Source organism: Calidris pugnax, unplaced genomic scaffold, assembly GCF_001431845.1.
Source record: "Calidris pugnax isolate Ruff unplaced genomic scaffold, ASM143184v1 scaffold25, whole genome shotgun sequence".
Lineage (NCBI taxonomy): Eukaryota > Metazoa > Chordata > Aves > Charadriiformes > Scolopacidae > Calidris > Calidris pugnax.
Genome location: NW_015090805.1, coordinates 7,633,553 through 7,656,379, shown reverse-complemented (window position 1 = coordinate 7,656,379; position 22,827 = coordinate 7,633,553). Strand labels below are relative to the sequence as shown.

Genomic DNA, 22,827 nt, shown 5'->3' with positions numbered 1-22,827 from the left:
AAATATTCAAATTTTCAGTCATATTTATTTGCTCTAATTGTAGTAAAAGAGTTTTTAAAGGTTCAGAATGGTCCATGGACTTTGCAGTTGAAGCACCTCTCATTGAGAACCTTTTTCCAAAGATGAAGTGTGAGAAAACCACTCAAATGAAGATGTAGTTTTTTGTCCTATAGAGCTACTTATTTTAAAGTTTGTTAAAGGATACAAGAGCAATAGACAATTATGTTTTTTAAGCTGTTTGTTACAGCTCCACCACAGCCAATGTCAAACAGTCCTGTCAGTCTACTGCAAGGTATAAAGACAGGCAGAAGACTGAGAACAAGAAGTTCATTCCTTGCAGCTGTTTCAGTCTGGAACCATTTTGGGCCTGTGAGATGGTCTAGTACTAAGTAAAGATGATTGTTGTCAATCAAAAACATGTAAAATGGATTTGTTTCTTCTATGACCCACCCAAAAAACTTGATGTGGTTGTCTGTCATCTGTTTGGATTTAGTTGGGGATGGCAGGGGGCAAAGGCTTGCTGCTTCCCCGGGCCATTTTTTGACTCTCTATCATTAAATGAAATAAATGTTTCTAAATGAAAAATGGTAGTGAGCATAATTTTCTTCTTTAAATATGCATGAAGGATCATCATGCAGTTCATGCAACTAGAATAAAATACTGGGGTATGAGTTTCTTGTGTCATTGCTATAAAAACAAGTACCATATTAGAGAAGGCAAATGTTATAAATGGTGCTACATGGCCCCTTTGATAATAGTCAGAAAGATGCAGAAAATCACACTTCTGTAAAGACTCATGAATTTGGGTCCTGCAGTAAAAATGATAACTCAGCATTGAGACACATACTATTTTTTTACAAGGCAATATGATGGGATTATTTTATTTTTTTTTAGGTTTGACAGTCTGGCAGTTTTCACACATGCTAATAAAACTTTTACAGAATAAACTTTTTAGCACTTCTTTTTCATTGCCTACAGAATATAAAAATCTTAATGACATTCATTTTTATCAAATTCAAATTTTATAGAACTTTCATTTTGGAGGATAAAAAGAATTATCTTGCCTTTCCATTATGATAGATGGCCTCACTAACCGTGTGGCTAATGTAAAAGGTTAAAGAGATTAATGCTTGAGAAGCATTTTCATAGCGAAGGCAGTGGGGATGCTTACTATAGCAAAGGACATGGAAGGCCTGAAGAAAACCACCTACAAGGGTTGAATAATGCCCAAGGTGATGCATTGTGAAGGGTCCGAGAGTGCTGTTACTGTCTGGGTTTTGAAGATAGGGGATCCATCAGAAAGTACTATCACCAAAACCTCTGTTTCTTTTGACATTTTATTTTGATGTATATCCTTTCCATCTGCCATACTGTAATGCAAACTGCATGACTCTAACTGGTTTTTGTTGTTTGGGTTTTATTTTAATTATGTTGCATGGACGCTTTTGCTTTATACTTTGAGGTTTTCTTAATTTCTGACTGCTTTGTATGTGTTCCCTTCTAAACCTGTGCCATGAACCTGTCCTTCCTGGTGTTGAGAAATGAAAAGAACTGTTACTGCTACTGGAAGCTAGTCAGGCATAAGGAATGACACTGGAATCCCACAATATAGGGATAATGGGAAACACGTTTCAATCATTCTGTGTGTTTAAAGAAAGACAACATCATAGATTGTACCGGTCGTGAGTGTTGTATGAGAACCTGGATTCCCCCTGCTGTTGCAGCAGGACTAGTATTAACCAATAGACAGTCTTTCTAAAAAAGGAAACAAATGGCTGAAAAGTACTGGAGCTCAGAGAAGGTAGACTATAGATTGCTTCTGTAGTTAGCAGTGGCTTTTGGAGTTTAAAATAAGTGAAGAACTTTCCTGCTGGGACTACTATAAGAACTTCCTGTGTAGGACTAAGGTATATTCTAAGCTTTGCGACCAAGTGTAGATACGATCAAGATGCTTCAGGCTCAATTGAGGTGTCCTATTTCTTCAAGAATTCTCTTAAATTACTTCCCAAAGTTTAAGGTGATCCTTGTGATCCCATTGGAGTATTTAGATATTTTGATGATACTACTGAACAGTACCAAATTTCATTAAAATTATTTGAATTAGAAGAAAATTATCTGCATGAAAAATTCTTGAAAGAAATTAACTCTAGAAAGGTTTACAAATCTGTTAATGTTCATATTGTATTCAGGTAGGGTCTAGCTTAAACTTTTTATTGTCCTTAATATTAGTAATGACCTGTAAGCCTACTACAAGAATGCTGTAGAACAGATGCCTGGGTTTTTAAAGTGAAACATGAACATCAGTGGTGTTCACACATTTGAATTTGTGTTAGCACAAAACTACCAAAACCAGAAGTATACCAGTATGCCAGGGGAACATACAGTTTGATAAGTTAATGTGTTAGGTGTGACAAATGACAGTGAGTGCCCCTTTTTAAAATTTTTTTCCCTTTTTTTTTTCACCAGTATGCCAGGGGAACATACAGTTTGATTAGTTAATGTGTTGGGTGTGAGAAATGACAGTGAGTGCCCCTTTTTAAAAATTTTTTCCCTTTTTTTTTTTTTCCCCCTTTTGCAAGTAACAAAGCTAAATTTTGAGACACATGCAGAGTCCTGTTAAATGGGGAGTTTATTTTATTTTAATCCTTGTGAACAGGCACAATGTATTAACTAAAAGTAGTTGAGTAATTTCTGAAATATAAATTGAAAAAAAAAGAGGAGCTATTTCGCAAATTTAAGTATGTTGCTGGCTGAGTACAAGAAAGAAAATAAAAGAAAATTTTAGGATTAATATAATGGAGAGAACCTGACAGCAAGGCTAATTAGATAGAAGTTTTGTGTCTCAAGGCAAAATACCAGAAGTCCTGTGACTTGGCATAGAGACAGTATCAGAGAAATAGAGGAAATTATATATTCAAATAAGCAGTCCTGCTGCTTTCGAGAATTAAGAAAACTGCTCTATTATAATTGAAAGAAACAGCCATATTCTTGAGAACCAGCCAGATTTGATGAGTTTCACAGTAAGGGAATAGAAAATAGGCTGCTGGAAGCAGTGCTGTGGTGCCAATAGGGCAGCCTCAGTGGCCTTGGGTTGCTTTTTTTTTCCTCATTCTTTCCAAGATCTTTGTGTTCCTGATGTCTTAGTGGTAGTGCAGGGATATCACCATTGGCTTTCTCTTGAATTACACAGCTGTGTTGAGCCTGTCCAGTGCTAACAAGAAAAGTGCCTTTTTCGGGCTTCAGGCAGGGGAACTTACTTCAGGAAACTTAGTTTCTGAGACTTCTGTCCATTGACCAGTTCTGTTGGAAAGGATACTTTTCAGAACAGGTTGATGACGATGCAAAATGCTATTTTTATAGATGTGCAACAAACGTGATGCTTTCTGGGTCAGGGGGAAGGCGAAAGAGAAGTGTCAATAGAAAACTAATGTACAACAAATGTGATGCTTTCTGGGTCAGGGGGAAGGCGAAAGAGAAGTGTCAGTAGAAAACTATTCTTGTCCTAAGTCCTTGAAATGTTTGAGTTTTCCTAAAATTTAAAATTTTAGCAAAATCTTCTCCTACTGTTGAGGACCTTCAAACAAAACCATCTTGTGTGCAGTTGCAGGCAGCAGAGTTTGCACTGCCTGCTGTGCTCCCTGACCCCTCAGTAAGCTGACTGAGAGCAAGGCCGGTAGGAAACGTTGGGTTTTTTTAATCACCTTGAGTCAGTTTGTTGAGTGCTCAGCTACAGGGGCACAGGACCGCAACAGGACCGGTTCAGATGAGTGTAGTGTCCTGGAACTATCCTGTGACATCTGTAGGGTTCCTGGTTGGTTTATGCATAGCTTATGTTTTGCTGAGACTTTACCAGTGCGATAGACCTCTTCCTTTATCTTCCAGTGTGCCAAGTAATTGGCATGTATGACTACACTGCACAGAATGACGATGAGCTAGCGTTCAATAAAGGCCAGATTATAAACGTCCTTAACAAGGAAGACCCAGACTGGTGGAAAGGGGAGGTGAATGGACAAGTGGGTCTCTTTCCATCCAACTATGTGAAGCTGACAACAGACATGGACCCAAGCCAGCAATGTAAGTGACCCTCTCTGCTGCCTTGCTGTGATTATTTGTGCAGTACTTCAGGATAAAACATGCAGCATTGCTGTGATTCTGCTGTGGTTTGCAGAACTCAAAGCTTCACCACTTGCTGCACTGGTCAAAGTCTCTTTGAAGACCTTCTGTAATGCAAACCTTATTTTATGTTTGTTTTATTTTTAGTTCCCATCCCCTTTGTAGCATGTTACCCCTTACCATTTTTGCACCATGCTGTTTACATGCCTGACTCATTTTCCTAGCTTGAATTTGCTCATTGTTTTGTTTTGCTTATGTGTTGTTTTCCTCCTTTTTCTAGGAATCATATGTTGTCCATCCCCCACTCAGGCTTGAAAGTCCTCAAAGAGACCCACTATCCCATATCACTGCCCAGAGGGATGATGGGAGATGCAGCCTTGATCATGTGGCTTCCAGCATGATCATCTACTGCCTTCTGAGTAGAAGAACACACTGCAGAGCAGTTTACCTCATTTTACATTAGTTGCATGTAATCGCAATGTTTGAGTTAATTACCTACAGATATAGACGCAAAATTAAAATGAAACAAAAAAACACACAAAAAAAATCAGAGGATAGTGGGTCCTTTTGTGGCTTTCATAGTTACCAAACTAATTTTTCCACCTTTGCACAGGTGCTTCAGTAGTTTTAAAATTATTTTCAAATATATATTTTAGCCTTTTAAAGGAAAAGTATAAATTAAATTCCTTCATTGCAATTTTGTTTGTGCAAAAAGACCCACTATCAAGGAATGCTGCATGTGCTATTAAAATTGTTCCAAATGTCCATAAATTTGAGACTTTATGTATCTTTCTTTTTTATTGTTCACTTGTCCGGTGTTGTCAATATGTCTTTTTTTTTTGTCTTTTTTTTTTTAATTACAAAAGAACAGAAGGAGTTAAATCAGTTTAAGGACCTTTAAATGTGCCCAATTACAGATAAGGTATTTTGTTGTAGTTATTGTACTGTATGTATCAGGTGTTCCTTGTTGAGTGTGTAATACATTGTGGAGAGAAGAAATTAACTTCCTTCCAATGCAAGAGATATTAACCTTGCATAATGTTGTTATCCCACTTATGTTAATTTTATTTTGCACATTACTTGTAGCTGCATACAGTTAGGAAACACCCTGGTTTGTGTTTGTCTCAGATGTTTCAGTTTTTGCATTTTCGTATCAGAGATCAATAGAATGCTACATTCGTGTGGGATTTGAGAATTAACTTCTTGATTTTCATCTTGGTTACATGAAGTTTGATTTCTCATTTTTACTTTCTTACGACTATGGAACAACACATTTTGAACAAGTAATTTTCCTGACAAGAAAGAATGTATAGAAATATCTCCCTGCAATTAATTTCCAATGTTTACATTTTTTTAAACTAGACTGTGGAATTTATACGAATTAATATTAAACGGAGCTTACAGTCAAGTTTATGTAGTAGATGTGCTGTGGCTAAGCCATGTTTGTCTTTCCAGCATTAGTTACAAGCTCTCGATGAAATGCCTGGTGCTCTCAGTGCAGAAACCCTCTCTTCCCAATGCCTCAAGCACAATATAGCCGTTCTACTAATTACTTTACCATTTAGATATGTTCTGGTTTATGTATTTCATTTATTTCTAAATTTCATGCTGGCAGTGTTGTAGCGTTTCTAATCCTACCCCATCTCCCTCCTTCTGACCCATCATGCGGTGCAAAGAACAAGTGAAGCTCCTTATTCAATTGCACTTCAGTATTTCATCAATATGAATGTAAAATATATAAATATATAAAAACCTGCAGCTTTAACAACTGTAATACAGCCTTTAAAATTAGTTACATGTATAGATAATTAAATTCTTCATATAAAAGATAGACTAAAATGTGTTTGTTGTCTTGTTGCTGTGTACACACAGAATTCACCAAGTGGCATTAGTGCATGTAACGAATTTGCCACCAGAACAGCCTGCAGCCCACCTGTTTAATTTCAGTGACACTTGTTTTGTTTCTTTGAATATTATTTCAATATAATCGCGATCAATCTGAGTAATTATCTGTGACCTTTTGCACCTTTCTTTATTCAATGCTTTCTACATGTTACAAATCAATTGATATTTTTTGACACTATACCGGTAGGTGAATTAAGAATACTTTGTTGTTTTACTATGGGTTTACATTGACTTAGGCTCTGTGTTTTATGCCAGAAGCTCTAGTCTTAAAACATGCACAATTGCACAGATTTTCTTTCTTTTAAGGGTAGTACTTAACATGCATGAATTTTTCATTTACCTCTGTGCCATAAAAAAAAAGTTTTCTTCTTCACCATAGCCACTTGCTGAAAAATATGCTGCCTAATACGACAGAAATTCAGCAGAACGTAATACTTGTAATTTTCAGTAGCTGTTGTTTTGCTTACTGAGAATGATGTAGCCAGATTTTGCTCCACTATTTCAATATTTTTTGCATTAAGATGTTATTTTAATGAAAAGGGTATCTCTATTTTCCCGTAATGAGCTGTTGTGTTGAAAGATTTATAACTTGACTAAAAATGTTTGTCCTAAGGGGTCATTTTGTTTTTTATGACTTCAGGCCAGAAACATACTTTCTCTACATATCAAAATATTGGCAATACTTTGGATATAGGGGATTCAGATGCCGCTTTTTTTTCCTTCACTCAAGTGAGAAGAAAAATAAAGCTCTTACAATAATTTGCAGGCTATGTGTTTCCTAACATGCTGCTTAAAGCTGCTGAAAGTGATGGTTCATAAAAGATTCTCAAAATCACGGTTCTCTAAAAGTTCTTGGGGTCAGTTTTCCGCTGAAGTGAGAAGAACAGCCTGAAATTGTCCTTCTGTAGATAGACAGACAGACAAACACACACATATGTGTACATACACACTCCCCAACATACTCAAACAGCAGAGTACTGTGTATTACTCAGCAACAGCTTTATCAATCAGTCTATTATTGTTGAGAACAGGAAACTCCTGGAAACCTCAAAACACATTTAAAATGTCCTAGACAAAGATATTCAGACCATTGTGGCTTATATCGACATACCTTGTTGAAACACCTATAATGGTTTTTACTCGATTATTAAAGTTCTTAAGTGTACTACTCTAACTTGGCATGGTAGTGTTTAATCTTCCTCGTAATCAGCTTTTTCCCTTGAGCAGCAGGGAACAAGATATTGCACGTTTCCTTCCTTACCTGTCTGGATTATTATTTTTTTTGCATTTGTGTGTACATATATATCACACACATATACAGATAGATATATGAGAAAGGGAGTATGATAGCAACTCTTTAATAAAGAAAATGGTTTATTACCATCAAAAAAATAGTTTTTCAGTCTCAATCCAGTTTTGACCATCTCTCCTCCTCCCTGGTGCATCTGAAAAGGTCTTTAACATCCTAAGGCACATGGTCCCGTCCCCCCCCCTCCGATGTCACAGATCCAGACTGCAGCAAGCAAACCTAATTCCAAAAAATGCTTGTCTCCAGTGACAGAAATGTCACCACACACTTCTTTCTTTGCCACACAAAATTTCTGGATTTGTGTCTGCAAAGCCAGTAAACACTAGTCCAGTCAAGGCTGAAACAAGATTTTCACAGACAAAAATAAGAAACTGTTCAGAGGATTTTCGGTTTTATTTGTATTTTAAGTCAACATTAAGAAAAAGAGCTGTCTTACTGCTGCCTAGTCAATTGAACTCATTCTTGGTATTAGTTTTCATTTGCAAAATACCTTTTCCCTTTGCACAGGAGCTCAGGAAAATGAGCTGTCACTTGAGGGATGTAGAAGAGACTTGATTTAGAGACTGCTCCAAGTGGTGGTGGGTTTTTTTGTTCGCAGTTTTTCCCATTACTTTGAGAAGAATTTCACAGAGTCATAGAATTGCCTAGGTTGGAGGGGACCTTTCAAATCATCGAGTCCAGCCATCAACCTAACATTGACAAAACCCATCACTAAATCATGTCTCTCAGTGCTACATCTACCCGTCTTTTAAATACCTCCAGGGATGGTGCCTCAACCACCTCCCTGGGCAGCCCATTCCAATGTCTGATAACCCTTTCAGTGAAAAAATTTTGCCTAATATCCAACCAGAACCTCCCCTGGCACAACTTGAGGCCATTTCCTCTTGTCCTATCACTTGCTACTTGGGAAAAGAGACCAACCCCCACCTCTCTACAACCTCCTTTCAGGTAGTTGTAGGGAGCAATAAGGTCTCCCCTCAGCCTCCTTTTCTCCAGGCTGAACAACCCCAGTTTCTTCAACCACTCCTTGTAAGACTTGTTCTCCAGACCCCTCACCAGCTTCATTGCCCTTCTCTGGACTTGCTCCAGAAATTCAGTGTGTTTCCTCTCTTTCCTCTGGATTCAGCTGATGAGGAAGAATTTCCATGAATGTTTATTCAGGGGATTTGTTCATATCAATTCCAATGCTTTAAATCTGTCCGAGTCAACTCAGAGTCTAAGATGCGGGTTTATCAAGAATGCTTTGCTTTGTCTCCAGAATCAGTTTTATTTAAATTTCAATTCTTTTGGAGCTTCAGTGGCATCTTTCAGTCCCCAGGAGCTCACTGAACACGTTTTTAAATGGCCTATTACCATAACCTTCCTGTGAGGCAGCAAAATAACTGCATGTTCTGGTTTTGTTCTCTGCTTTTAAAGCGGTTCTTTTAATTCTTCATGATTATTGACTCCAGCTATTTAACATCTTGTTAAATAGCTCCTTATATGCAATTCTCTTTGATTACAATAAATGGCTTGTTTTTAACTTTTTTTTTTAGACAACTACAGTAAGTCCAGGGACGGTAGAGCTCAAATATCATTTAATCAGTTGAATTGCAAGCTAAGCACAGGCACACAGACAATGGGATAACAAGCTGCTGCTTAGCTAAATAGAGAGTGCTGAGGTGACCTTTCGATTCCAAACCCTGAAAGAATGTTTTCAGAAGGTTGTCCTGGATGCAGTTAAAAATGTAAATTATTTTCATGAAGACTTCATTTCCTGCATGTGGACTTTATGGGCTTTTGTACTGGTTGTTTGGTAGCTTGCGAAGGAGCACTTTACCATGGATCAGGATTCATTTTGAGTTATTGTCCACGTGAGGAGAAATCGTGATAGTTTTTTTAACTGTCTGGCATAACCTAGTAACAGTAACAGTATGTGGAAATGTAATTTCTCATATACACAACAAATTTCTGTAACTTGTTACAGCAAGTTTCAGAGCTGTCTCATTCCTCTCCTCTTTCCATACATCTTAATTTGGAAACTTCTTTAAAAAAACCCAGACTCTGAGAATTACCCCTGTAGTGCTGCTGCTCAGCACAAAAATTCAGATTGCAATGTCTGCATAGAGCCGGAAACTAATTTGAATCAAACCTGTAAGTCTTCTTCTGTAACGTTTATTAATCCTCTGGAGCAACAGAGAATAAGAAGTCAAATTTTAGAACAAGTTCAGTCTCGCGGAATAATTTTATTTAAGCATTTCACGGAAAAGGTAGCTGTTAGTGTCTATAGGTGGAAAGATGTATATACTCAAGGTGGCTGTGCAAGTGGGTGTAGAGCTTTTAGAAGGTGTTGAATTCCCTGTGGCCTTATGATGCTCCTTGACCACAGGATTCGGCTCTGTTTTCTAGCGCAAGCTTCTCATTTGTTTCTTTGTGCCCTACCTACTTTTTTGAGCCTGAGCCCTGGGCAGCAGCTGGCCCTGGCAGCAAGAAGAAAGCCCTGTGTCTATAAGCCATTCAGTTCCCAACTCCCATGTTTGGTCTGTCCAGGTACCAGTTTGTACTCACAGCTGCCTGACATGATGCTGCCAACTCTGCTGACCCCCACCAGTGTGGGGCTGTGAACTGGTGCCAGCGCTGGCAGAGTGCTGGTCTGAACTGGGCTCAAATCAGTGTCACAGATAAAGATTTTCTGTGCCCTGGCCTAGGTGGCTGAAACTGGATCCATGTTTTATCCATCGCACTCACGTTGTCAAGTGCAGTTTTCTCTGAATTGTTTCATATGTTGGAGTAATTCTGGATCCAAATGAGTGTTCAAATAAATCTGGATTTATTCCTTCACTTTAATTCTTTTGGGGGGAAGACCTGAAGCTGGGAAAGATGGTGGCTGGAGGTCTGCCCAAGAAAGTGGAAAAAAAAAAAAATGTATTTTAATTTTTAGAATACTACATTTAGTTACCACGATTCTGACTCCCAAGTGAAATACCTACACAACATCTTTATTTTTCTGGAAGACAATGTAAAATTGGACTGTTGAGTTCTGCTTGGATCTGTGGCTGATGCTCTTGACTTATTTGCCATTACTGGACAGTAAGTGGTCAGGGGCTCAAGATAGGTCCTGGGTCATAATTCAGAAGTGAGATTTAAAGTTACCTGATGTGAGGTAAACCAGTCCAGGAATTGGTTAACTCCGCCTATTTATACTTTTAGATGCATCCATGCTCTCACATGTAGGATTTTATTCTCTCCAAGCAGATTCTGGGCAGGGAGTGGTAGGCATGTTGTGTGTTTTTTTGAAAGGATTTAGTATGTTTCCTTCCCAACTGTCTCACCTTTCTTCTTCATCTCCTTCCCTTGATTGAATACTAAAACTCTTTTTTTTTTTTTTTTCATAGAAACTAAGATATTAACCTAAAACACTGCAGAAAGATTTTGCTATTGCAAAATGAAGATGATGGTAGTGTATCACAAGTGTGTGTTAAGGACTATGAAACTTGCCTTTAGCACTCAGGCATGTTCTAGAATTTAAAACAAACAAACCAAACCAAACCAAAAAAAAAAAAAAAAAAAGGGAAAATTGAAATGGTAGGACCTTTTCTACGTCCTTGAGTCTGTTGCTTGGCCTGTGTGGATTGGCAGTGGCAATCCTCCCCATCTGATAATAGCTGACTGGTGTGATCAGGAGGAGGAGGCACATGTGTTCATGGTGTGTGGTCTTGGCAAAACCCAAGTAATGCTTAATATCTTGCAAGGGCGACTTTTCAGACTTGTTTCTAGAGCCTGCTTCTGTCTGTCCCAGAAGAAAATGCTCTGCTTGATCACCAGACTCTGCTCTGTCCTCAGCAAAAGCTTGAGGTAGTCTCTCAGTGGAGGGTCCATCCTGCAAGATATTGAAGGGAAGCTGGTTGTTGCATCTGAAGCTGGCTGATAAGAAGACTGAATGGTGAAATGCTGTAATTTGAGTAAAGGAACACTATCATGGTGCCGGGAGTGCTATTTCTCCCCCCTTAAGGTTTTGGAGGAAAACCCTAAGTTTTTGTGACATTTTTTTTTTCTACTTCTAGTTCCCTATAATAGAACAGATTCCTGTCTGCTGTGGTCTTGTCGTTACGATCTGGGCCAGCATGAGTTTTACAGTGAAGTCTGGCAGTTGCCTTGATTAGAAATTCTCCAGGAATTAGAAGAAATCAGAAGTTGTGCCCATGAGCGTCGGTCAGTGAGTCCCACAGCAGAACCAGCCTTCTGAAAATGCGGCATCTCTTGCGCATCGCTTTCAAGCTTAGTGCTTAGCTTGTAACACCCACATTTTCAGGGCTGACTGTAAGGAAAAGGAACAACAAGATTGCTTCTTAGAATGATATTTGAAATTAATTGTTGCATTTCTAGCATCCCTTAGTCCTATAGGTCCTATGGTGACAGGAGGTCAAAGCATGGATTTCTAGTTACAGCATTTGTAATGTTGTTTCTGTAAGACCGCACAGAATAACCAGTCTGGTGAGTGTGTGAGGACGCCTCTGCTTGGGTCATACTGGTTATTCAGTTAAAGGGCAGAAATTTGCGTATTCACAGTACTGTGAACATACCAAGCTAGCTATTGTAATTTCCCCGTTCTTTTCTGAGTTTACTAGATTGTTTGTAGCTCAGGATGCAAATTTGGCACCTTCCAGATGGGATCCAACGCTGTGCTGTCTCAGAGCAGGAGAGAAAATATGAAAGAATGGGGCGTTCAATAACTGAAGACAAATCCCAGTGCCTGATTTGAAGTACCTGAGTGGCTGTGTGCATGTGTGCGTATCTGTGTGCTTTAAGTTAGAAACATTAACCAGTTCTACACTGGGGTAAGGTCCCGTGCTTTACCCACAGCAAAGCTTTCCCATCTGTTGGTGCAAACGTCTGATACGGAGGGCACTTTCTAGCCCCTAGCAGGCCTCTGTTTCAGTGGATTGAATTAATGAATGGTATTATTACAGCTGCAAGTGGAATTTGGATGTTCATAAAAGTACTTTGCACAGTACTTTGGTGTCCATGAAAAACTAGCTAGAGCCCTGTGGCCTGACATTTCCCCTTGGAAAGGAATCCAGTTCTTCTTTGGTGTTTTTAATAAAAAGACATGAAAAATCCTAGTGCGTGTGCACCTCATGAAGAAAACTCCTTATCACAAAAATGTCTCCTGCATGTTCTGCCCAGATTCAAGCAGGCTATTTTCCCAAATATCGGGTGTTTGAAAGTAGACCATTTGTTGAAGTTCAGAGCAGCCCATTGACATCCCAGCTGGCTGGCTGTCAAGCCAGCCGCTACAATATATTATGGTTCAAAGTGTTAAATGCTTCCTCTAAAAGGCTGGTGGTTGGAAACCACACTTCAAACCAAGGCCATCAGCATCTTGAACAGTAAACTTCCCCAGTCTGTGGAGAAAAATAATTAAACACTTTGTTCCCTTTTAATGAAGCTGACAGTGCATGGGGAGAACTAATTCTGTTTATTATACCTCTGATTTACATGATAACTAAGAAAACGCTATGAAAGCAGCCATTTCTTAAGCAGAAATGAAACTTTTGGCTTTTGAAATGTGCCTAGTGCTTTGATTATTTTGGCAAAAAAGTTGATATTTCTCAAAACCTACTTTGTATTTCGAAGTTTCAACTACACGTTCTAAAGGACTACAGTGTGCTATGCTTCCAGGCGGATCTGTTCCTGGCTTCTTAATTACAAAGGAAACTACCTTGTTTGTATCTACTTTTCTTTTTTTTTTTCTTAAAGTCAAATTTATCATTACCTTTTCAGGAGCACAGAGTAGTTGAAGCAGCAGTTGAAGATAGTCCATGAAAAACTTAATGGTGGTACACACAGACCTTGCTAGTGGCAGAATCAGCTCCTGGGTTATGTTCAGGAAGCTAAAAATGCAGTAAATGCTATCTAAGCATTAACTTTATATGCAAAGAACTGATGGAGTTGGCCGGAGTGTGATGTGATTAGGAGCAGTAGTGGTCACTTTGTGAAAGCATATGCGAACAAATGATCAAAAACTCTCCCCGTCAGATCTCAGTAGGTTGGTGTCATTGTTGATGCTGGTAAAAAAATGTAAAAATAAAGCCTTGACCACTTTAAACCCCATGAAGTGAAGGTCCCCTTGAATATTTTTGTGTTGGAGCTTTTTCCATAAGGAAAGTTTGTTTCAATGGGGAGGAATATACTATTTACTATGAGGGTGGTGAGACACTGGAACAGGTTGCCCAGGGAAGTTGTGGATGCCCCATCCCTGGAGGTGTTCAAGGCCAGGCTGGATGGGGCTTTGAGCAACCTGCTCTAGTGGGAGGTGTCCCTGCCCACGGCAGGGGGGTTGGAACTCGATGGTCTTTGAGGTCCCTTCCAACCCAAACCATTCTATGATTCTATGATTCTATGATACTGAATTTGCGAATACTTCGCTGGAGGGTGGGGGAATGAATTAAATTGAAGAATTTTGATTGTGTAGAAATAGTTGTAAATAGTGCGCTTTTAAAGACAAATGTTTTCAACCTATTTGAAAACATCTTACCTTTGCTTTTTGAAATGCATTGTATTTTATGCAGAAAAGTAATAAAAGTAGTGTAAAAAGTGAAACTGGAAGAAAATGTTCTGCTTGACAGCCTCCGAAGAATTTAATCAAGCTCGGCTGAAAAATACTGGCTTACAGAAAAAAATTGTAATGAAACATTCTGTTCTAATTCTGAATAGAAAATAAAAATTGAGATTCTAGAATTTATATGAAAATTCTAGCATCTACACAGGATAAACACAAGGAAGGTGGTTTGCAAAAATTAAAGGACAAAACTGATGGAAGATGAGTTCTTAATTACAAACTTCTCCCACGCTTTTAGAGATAGAGGAGAACAATAATAAACCCCCTTGGCTTGGCCTATAAATTAGTGAAATCTGTGGAGTGATCCTCACTAACCTTCAAAAATTTAGAAGCAATTTTTAATTGCATTGTGAAGAAGTAAATAAGCTCTGCAGGACCTTCTTGATTACGATGCCTGCTTTGACTAGAAGGATAAAGGCTAATCTTGAATTTAGAGTATAAGTTGGCTGAAATTCCAAAGTGCCCATCACTGTAGCCCTCCTTCCTAATTTCTGTTTCCTTTTAGGATATCTTTAAATTTTCTTTGACAGTTATACCACATGAAGTCTTTTCCCCCTTTTTTCATTAACAACCACCCATGTGGGGATTTGTTTTACAGTGTGGCTCCAGTTGAATGACACAACTAAAGGGGACAGTCAGCTTCAGAGTGAGGTTGGAAATGGGCAGGTGGTGGTGAGGGGGACTTCTAAGCTTTGCCACCAGAGAAAACTTATAATATAAAAATAGCCTTGATTTTTTTTTTTTTTATGTGCTAAATACAATGTTTTGAGTCACTAAGAGATGAAGCATTGTTAACGTTGTGCCATTAAATGTGAATAATGATTAAGTGAACCAAACAGGTAGTAGTTACTGTTCATTAAGCATTATTTGAACTGCTGCAGATCCGAATGACCGTAAGTAAAATCTAGGATCCTTTTGTGTTTTCCAGGGTGTGCAGACTTGCATCTTCTGGATATGTTGACACCTACCGAAAGAAAAAGGCAGGGATACATCCATGAGCTAATTGTCACAGAAGAGAACTATGTAAATGATCTGCAGTTGGTCACAGAGGTAAGATGGCACAGGAGCTTTAGGAGCAGGTTTTAATCACTCATCTTTTAAAAGTAGATCAATAATTTCACTGTGCAAACTCATTTTGTACCACTGCTGTGTTTGACTTCCAATGGATGATCTGTATGAAATTTTCATCTATGTATCTATTTCTATAGATATATACGTGCATGTACGGGTGTGGGTGCAACTAATGTAAGCCCTTGTGTTACCATCACTAAATCACTGTTTTAGTGTAAACCTTCTTGTAAACCCTTTTTGCTCCTGATTTTGAATATTATTACTCGTGTGTAAGTTCTTAAAGCTTGAAGCACTTTATGTGCCAGTTTCCACATTCACAGTGGCACTTCGTTATCACTTGCTGTGATTTTCGTTAAGTGTTACAAGGTGCATCTCTTTTGTGGAAAAAAGGGAATTAGTACAGACAACTGAGACAATTCTTTTGTCAGAGAGGAAAAGCCCTTTTATTGAAAAAGAGGTCAAGATGTGCAAACCTGGGACACTGCGAGATAAATCAGAATTTAAGTTGTATTATCAAAGTGATCCTGGGATATTTTGCAGGACACCTCTAACTAAAATTCCCAAGTTTCAAATTATCCAGGTCATAATTAACACTACCAACACAAATTTAGAGTATTCTCTTTTAAAGCCATACGCCGCTCACTAACATATTATCAGGGAATGCTGGATCTTTAGGGCACAGAGCATGTTTGGAACCCACTGAGTGTCAAGTGCTACTCTGATGTGAAGGTTTCTCACCTCCAGACTAAGGAAATGAGCAACATCAGTCTTAACTAAGACTGATGTAAGTAAGTATACATGCCATATACTTTCTAAATTGCTTAATTTTCTGAATCTATAGATCTTCCAGAAACCACTAATGGAATCTGAGCTGCTAACAGAAAAAGAAGTTGCTATGATTTTTGTTAATTGGAAGGAGCTGATTATGTGCAATATAAAACTACTGAAGTAAGTTTTTTTTTTCCCCATACTTAGCAATAACAAGATCATGGGCCTCCACCCCTGCTTTTCCTTTTAGCTGCATGAAAATATTTGCCACTTAAGCAAGTAGTAACCAAAAGGGCCATGCTTTTTTCCTCGCTGGAAAAAGCAAAATATTAACAATGTTTGCTATGACTTATTGTTGTTGTTGAGAAAAATCCAGGAGTTCTTTGCTGATTCAGTATTTGCACTTACTTTGCTCTTGATGTACATGTGCTCCAGAAGGCAAGATCAACCTCCCCTGAAGAGTAGTGCCTGCCAAGGCTCCCCGCAGTCCTGTGGCAGACCTTTACTTCCTCTGTCACAGCCCATACCCAGTTCCAGTCATTATCCATGAGTGCGAAACAAGGCACAGCAGCCTCTGCCTCCCTTATTCCGAGTTAGCTGGTGCATTCCTTCAGTGACTGTAGCTTATATCACCTGAATGAGCTGTTTTGTGAGGAGTGGTGCCAACAAAGCCTGGTTTCCTATGGATTTGTGTCCAGTGTACCCTGCGCCCTTCCTTTCAAAGTCTCCAAGTATTGCAACCCCAACTCTCTGCCATGAAACTCCACACAGTGCAAGTACTTTTATTTCTCCCTTAATTCTCTGTGGCCTCTGATGGATCCACTCTTCCTACTTGCGTCCTTCTCACCCATCCCTACTGCTTCAGCAAGACACAGTAAGGGCTGGGGCTGGTTTGGAGGCATGTGCCTGCAGGCTGCACATCTGGTCATTGCCAGAGAAGCTGAGCAAGGATTGAGTTAAACCTGCATCTTCATAAGCAAAAGGACTAATAAAGTTCCTTTTTTCCCTATCGAGCAGCTAATTTTCATTGAACTTCCGGGAATTTTGTAATCATTTCTGTTGGAAAAGACCCTTAAGATCATCGAGTCCATAACTTTGAGATACCTCCTTTTTCGTAAAATGTGTTTGAAAACAGCCCACAAGTTGAAAAGTTATGACGGTGATAGGACAAATGCAGGCAACTCAATGACAATAAACCTCCTTTCCTTAGGGAACCAGGCTGAAAACTAGAAGTAGCTTTGAGCTTGCAGTAGTGGTAAGGTTTTTATCCCTCATTCATGAGCATATCTGTTACTCTCTAAACTAATAGAAAAGAAAACTACATTCCTTTTAATATTGCATCTGATCTGGCATTGCATTAAGTTCATGTCAAATAACAGCTTGGTTACCACAAGAGGGAAAAATGTTGGCTGAGGGTGCAATCTTGATTATTGTGTTCTTACAATACTCAATAAATCTTGTGGCTGATCTCTGCAATAATCAGGGGTCTCTCTATGTCAATAATGAATAAGAATCGAACCATTTATTTCATAAATGAGGAATCATTCTTTAGCGGTCTGCTTATAAAATACACATGAGCTTTTCATGCTTAGGGCTTTGCGTGTGCGTAAGAAGATGTCTGGAGAGAAGATGCCAGTGAAGATGATTGGTGACATACTGACTGCTCAGCTGCCACACATGCAGCCTTACATTCGGTTCTGCAGCTGCCAGCTCAACGGGGCAGCGCTCATCCAGCAGAAGACAGACGAAGTCCCCGAGTTCAAGGAGTTTGTTAAAGTAAGAAAAGAAGAAGTGATCGCCATGAATTTTGTACACCATTTAGTAGTAAATTTTGTACAGCATGTAGTAAATTTAGCTCATCATTTCACTAATTTGCAAAACGTAGTCTCAAATAGTGCTCTGTGTTGGGCTAGAACGAAGAAGCTTCAGACTTTTACACTCATTGAAGGAGTACATGTTTTCATTGAAATAATACATTTTTTCAAGCAACTACAGAGCCATAAAATACTTTGTTTATTAATGGTTTGGCTGTAAAATGCTGGGACAGTAAGAGGAGGCCCTTCTCTTGTACAGGCAGGGCAGGTGAAGAATACGTTGTAAAAAATACAGGAAATTCTCCTGCACTGATATGGCTTGTGATCTAAGAACAGATTTAGCTGAGGCGTGGTGTTCTTTTGTTGCCTTACCTTTTTTTTTTTTTTTTTTTCTTGGAGGAGCTCATTTTGCAGGGTTTTAAACAAACTGACTAACACCATTTTACCTCTCTAATGTTTCAGAGGTTAGCAATGGATCCTCGCTGTAAAGGAATGCCACTATCAAGTTTTCTACTAAAGCCTATGCAACGGGTAACAAGATACCCACTAATAATTAAAAATGTACGTTCTTTTGCAAAGATGATGTTTTTTGATGCTGCTTTGCTTATAGCTTGTTTACAGGGTAGTTTCCCTATTTGTGTCAATCTTTATCGTTGTTAGATATCTGATGTGCTAGGTAACATGGAGTATCCTGTTCTATTTGATCACACTAGAATCACAGAATCTTCTAGGTTGGAAGGGACCTTAAAGATCATCTTTTCCAACCGTCAACCTAACTGACAAAAATAGACACCCACACAACAAACAAGAAGCATCACCATCACTAAACCATACCTCCCAGCACTACATCAACCCGTCTTTTGAACCCCTCCAGGGATGGTGCCTCAACCACCTCCCTGGGCAGCCCATTCCAATGCCTGATAACCCTTTCAGTGAAAAAATTTTTCCTAATATCCAGCCTGAACCTCCCCTGGCGTAACTTGAGGCCATTTCCTCTCGTCCTGTCGCCTGTGACTTGAGAGAAGAGACCGACCCCCACCTCTCTACAGCCTCCTTTCAGGTAGTTGTAGAGAGCAATAAGGGCTCCCCTCAGCCTCCTCTTCTCCAGGCTGAAATGCCTGGAGAATGCCAGCTAATGCCATAACTCATTTGGCTTTGGAGAAATGGCTCTGGATTTCCATTAGGAGCAGGGATGAAACTTGCACACAAAGAACCAGGAGGCAGTAAACGATGAGCAAAAACTTTAGGATTCAGATAAAGGGAGTAACAAGTCAATCTTATGCTCATCCTTGCCATTTTCCACAGTGTCATTCTCTCCCTGTAGTCTCGTAAATGACATTTGGTGTACAAAAGCCTGAATGCCAAATTGTTGGAAGTTACCTTACTGCACAGCTTACCTTGCCGGGTGACTTACAACCCTTTCCTAACTTCCATTTGTTGCCTAACACTTACCATCCTGAATAATGGTATTGAACTTGGCCCAAGACTTTCGCAGGAAAGTATTACAAATTGGATGTTGGCATTTAAGAGAGTCCTTAAACAGTCATGGATATATTTCTGTGCATGGTGGGAATTTGCATAGTTATGTCAGAAGAGTGAGCAGTGTACTGATGTCAAGGCTGTGCATTCGCTTCAGCCCTTCACAAACAGACTGTGAGTTTGTTTCCTATTTTTCATGTTTCTCGAGGAGGAAAAGAAATTTGAAACATACTGGCTGGCTCTGATGAAAATAAAGAAATAAAACAGAACTGTACTATAAATACTTTTTAACTGCAGATAACAGAAAAGGCTAATGTGTTTTATTTATCTGTAGATAATAGAAAACACTCCTGAAAACCACCCAGACCACAGTCACTTGAAGCATGCTCTTGAGAAAGCAGAAGAATTATGTTCTCAAGTAAATGAAGGCGTGCGGGAGAAGGAAAATTCAGATAGGCTGGAGTGGATCCAGGCTCATGTTCAATGCGAAGGCCTGTCGGAGGTAAAAAAAATGTTCTGTTTAGAGTAATGCAAATGTGGGTACACTTCTTCACCGGTCGGGAAGAAACTGTAGCTCACTTAACGGCGCTGCATCGGGGGACAAACAGTGTGATTAATCAAGTCATATAATCTTCAATCCTTTGTTCTCATCTTTCTTTGGCTCCCTTTCACTCCTGCACGTAATCCTTTTTTTGCTGCTGGCGTTGTTGCCTTCTATATGATAAATGCTGCTTTTGTTGCCTGCCTCTGGACTAGTGCCAGGTTCAACGCTGCGATTTTCAACCGCGGCTTTCCAGTTTCATAACTCTTTATAATAAACAGCGGTTGTTGTACTGCTGTATCACATCCTGAACCTCTACCTGACCATCCTGGAGTGCGTTAATCACAGAAATATTTTTGTGTGTGTGTGTGATAAAACTTTGTATGCATTTTGGAAACTCAAGAACACTGATCAAGACTCTCTCAAGACTTTACAGAGAGAATCACTGCCTGCCATTGCATACTATTTTTTAAGGTAACAAGCTAAGCTTCTCTACTGGAACTATAAAGAACATAATTGTGTCAGTATGCCCTACAAAAGGATGGAGGGTATTTTGATGGCCTCACAGTTATTGGTAAATATAATCAAGGCAGACAGATTTTCTCTCCTGATTTTCAAAATAGGCATTGAGTTTTCAGTTCTGGAAGACTAAAAAAAAAAAAAAGCATTGCCTGGTTTATAAACTGGAAAACATTGCATTTCATCTTATGAAATGTAACTGTTTCAGAAAGACAGGTATAACAATTTCAGAAGGGTCAAAGTCATGTTCAGCTGACTTATAAGTACTGCCTAAAGGAAGATGGCAGCTTTTATCTTCTGTACACAATGTCTGGCCCTAGAACACCTGAAATATTACCTGAAAGACCAACTGGCTGCTTGATGACACAGTAACAGCAGTAGCAGCCTTGAATCAGTGGTAAGGAGAGGTCTGGCCATCACTCAGTTTTCTGAGATATTTCTAATCTGTAAAAGGAGCCACTCCAGATCCAGCTGCCTGGCCAACAAGGAAGGCAAGAACTGTACTATCACCCAGTGAAAATAAACCTGAAAATGACACTTTAGGAAAGGGCAAGCCACTACTCATCTGGTAACAACCTCCAGATAAGTCTTAAATTCTGCCAGTTCAAGCCACTGTTCAGCAGCTGTCCTCTAACTCCAGGTATTGTGGGTACACAAAGGCCGGCTATTTAGAATTCTTGTGGTATGTTTTAATGGGTGAAATTAAAACACAATTCAGAAATCTAGGCCTTATTAAGAAAGCTCAGCGTTTGGAGAGGCCATATGCATTAACTACTGCTAATCCGGGGCAAGTCATCATCAGCTCAGTTCCGCTCACAGCGATGCATGCGCGTGGCAGAGAAACTCTAAAGGAGGCACAAATGCTCTTGGCTTTTCTCTGACTCCAGGTCATGCCCCGTGCAACTGATGGGCTGCCTTAAAGTTAATTTTCATATAGCATTTCTATGACTTGCACTGCTTATCATGCGCAAGACAAGAGACATTGCTCGTCATCCCTGCGACACAAACTAAAACCAATGTCAGGACTCAAAACTATATTTGATCTCTTTCAGGGGAACCTCGATTGTTTTACTTTATACAGTGCGTTGTTGTTCTTCTTCTACTTTTCGCAGCAACTCGTTTTTAATTCTGTTACAAACTGCTTGGGACCACGCAAGTTTCTGCACAGTGGGAAACTCTATAAAGCCAAGAGTAACAAGGAACTGTATGGCTTTCTGTTCAACGATTTCCTCCTCCTGACTCAGATCATAAAACCTCTTGGCTCTTCTGGCACAGACAAGGTCTTCAGCCCCAAGTCTAATCTGCAATACAAAATGTACAAAACTGTAAGTACCACTCTTAAAGGGTGATTTAGATAGCTAATGAATCTATTATTTAGATAACTAATGAATCATTAAAGCCTAATGAGGCTAGGATATGCTAATGGTGACTAAGATAACTAAGACGCTAACAGTGCATGGAGCAGGCAGCAGCTCCCATGCTGGATGTGCAGGCAATAGCCTTTGTGTAGAAGAGGTTTGAAAGCTTTGGCATGTGCTGGGGATTCCAGGGACTGATGGTGAGAAAGCAGGTTGTTTGCCTTTAGCGAGATAAGAGAAGATACTTTTGAAGTTTTGCTCTAACAACCTCTCCAACAGAGGTCCCGTGTCTCAGGGAGTGATGGGGAGAGTAGCGTTAGCTGCTCTTTGTGGGAAAGGAGCTGCTTTCTTACTTCAGGAGAGGTGTTCCAAAACTGTGGAGGGACCTATATCTTTGATAATAAGAAAATTCCCCAAATGACATCATATCTGAAGAAAGATGGGAGGCAGGCAGAAGGGGAAAGATATTGAGGCACAGAAGAAATCTGTTGTAAATTGCTCTGTGTTGAATGCATCTGTTCAGATATTGTGTGATAGAACTCTAGCTTTGCCTAATGTTTTACAGCCCATTTTTCTAAATGAGGTACTAGTAAAATTACCCACAGACCCTTCTGGAGATGAGCCCATCTTCCATATCTCCCACATTGATAGAGTCTATACACTCCGGGCTGAGAGCATTAATGAAAGGTAAGTACCTCCGTAGGCCATGTTAGTATTGAATTTGAAAAGCCTACTGTGAATGTATTTGATGTATACATGCATAGCAGTCTCCAAGCAGTTTATCTTACATGACTGGAGAATTTCTTCTGCTCGAGATTATCATGGTATTCAATATATGAAAAGAAGGGAGAAGTAAAGACATTTCCTGAATTTCAGTAAGACCAGCAGTGAAATGCTGAGGAGGGCAGATACATAGGCCATATTTCACAACATTTTATGTTAGAATAAGGAAGGCAAAAGGTGCAGTCCTACCTTCTTCTGTTATCATCTGTTTGTTTGTGCCAGTGCAAGCATTTGTATGGCTGCATGTTGAATGAGAACGAGGAACGGGCCAGAATTAGACTTGAAGCAAAAACCAACTGGAGAAAATCCAGTTAGGTTTAATTTGGTTCAGTTCAGACTGAAACCATCAAAAGAACGGTGACCTCAAAACCTCAACTGGTGATTTTTGTCTCTGGCAAGCTTATGGAGACAGCGTTACACTGACTCACATTGAGAAGGTTTCTCTGCACAAATGTAAGATCTTGAAAGACAACTTTTGTTAAAAAATGAAACCTGAAAGTACAGAAAAATTCACCACCATAGTATAGACATGGCATTATGCCAGTTTCCAAATGTGTGGTCCCTAA

The 22,827-nt window shown here is 39.4% G+C and overlaps 1 protein-coding gene across 5 annotated transcripts in view; it reads left to right on the top strand.

The window, feature by feature from the left end:
• ITSN1 (intersectin 1) overlaps window positions 1–22,827 on the top strand; it is a 143,802-nt gene that overhangs the window by 109,619 nt on the left and 11,356 nt on the right. For 4 of the 5 annotated variants that reach the window (XM_014938096.1, XM_014938097.1, XM_014938098.1 and 1 more), the window contains 8 exons: window positions 3,883–4,074; window positions 14,857–14,978; window positions 15,841–15,947; window positions 17,360–17,543; window positions 18,044–18,142; window positions 19,395–19,562; window positions 21,233–21,445; window positions 22,044–22,165. In XM_014938096.1, the coding sequence (XP_014793582.1) occupies window positions 3,883–4,074; window positions 14,857–14,978; window positions 15,841–15,947; window positions 17,360–17,543; window positions 18,044–18,142; window positions 19,395–19,562; window positions 21,233–21,445; window positions 22,044–22,165 (1,207 nt within the window). Of the gene's footprint in view, window positions 1–3,882; window positions 4,075–4,393; window positions 6,631–14,856; window positions 14,979–15,840; window positions 15,948–17,359; window positions 17,544–18,043; window positions 18,143–19,394; window positions 19,563–21,232; window positions 21,446–22,043; window positions 22,166–22,827 lie in introns of those variants that run through there. The other variant, XM_014938099.1, reaches the window with a different exon arrangement.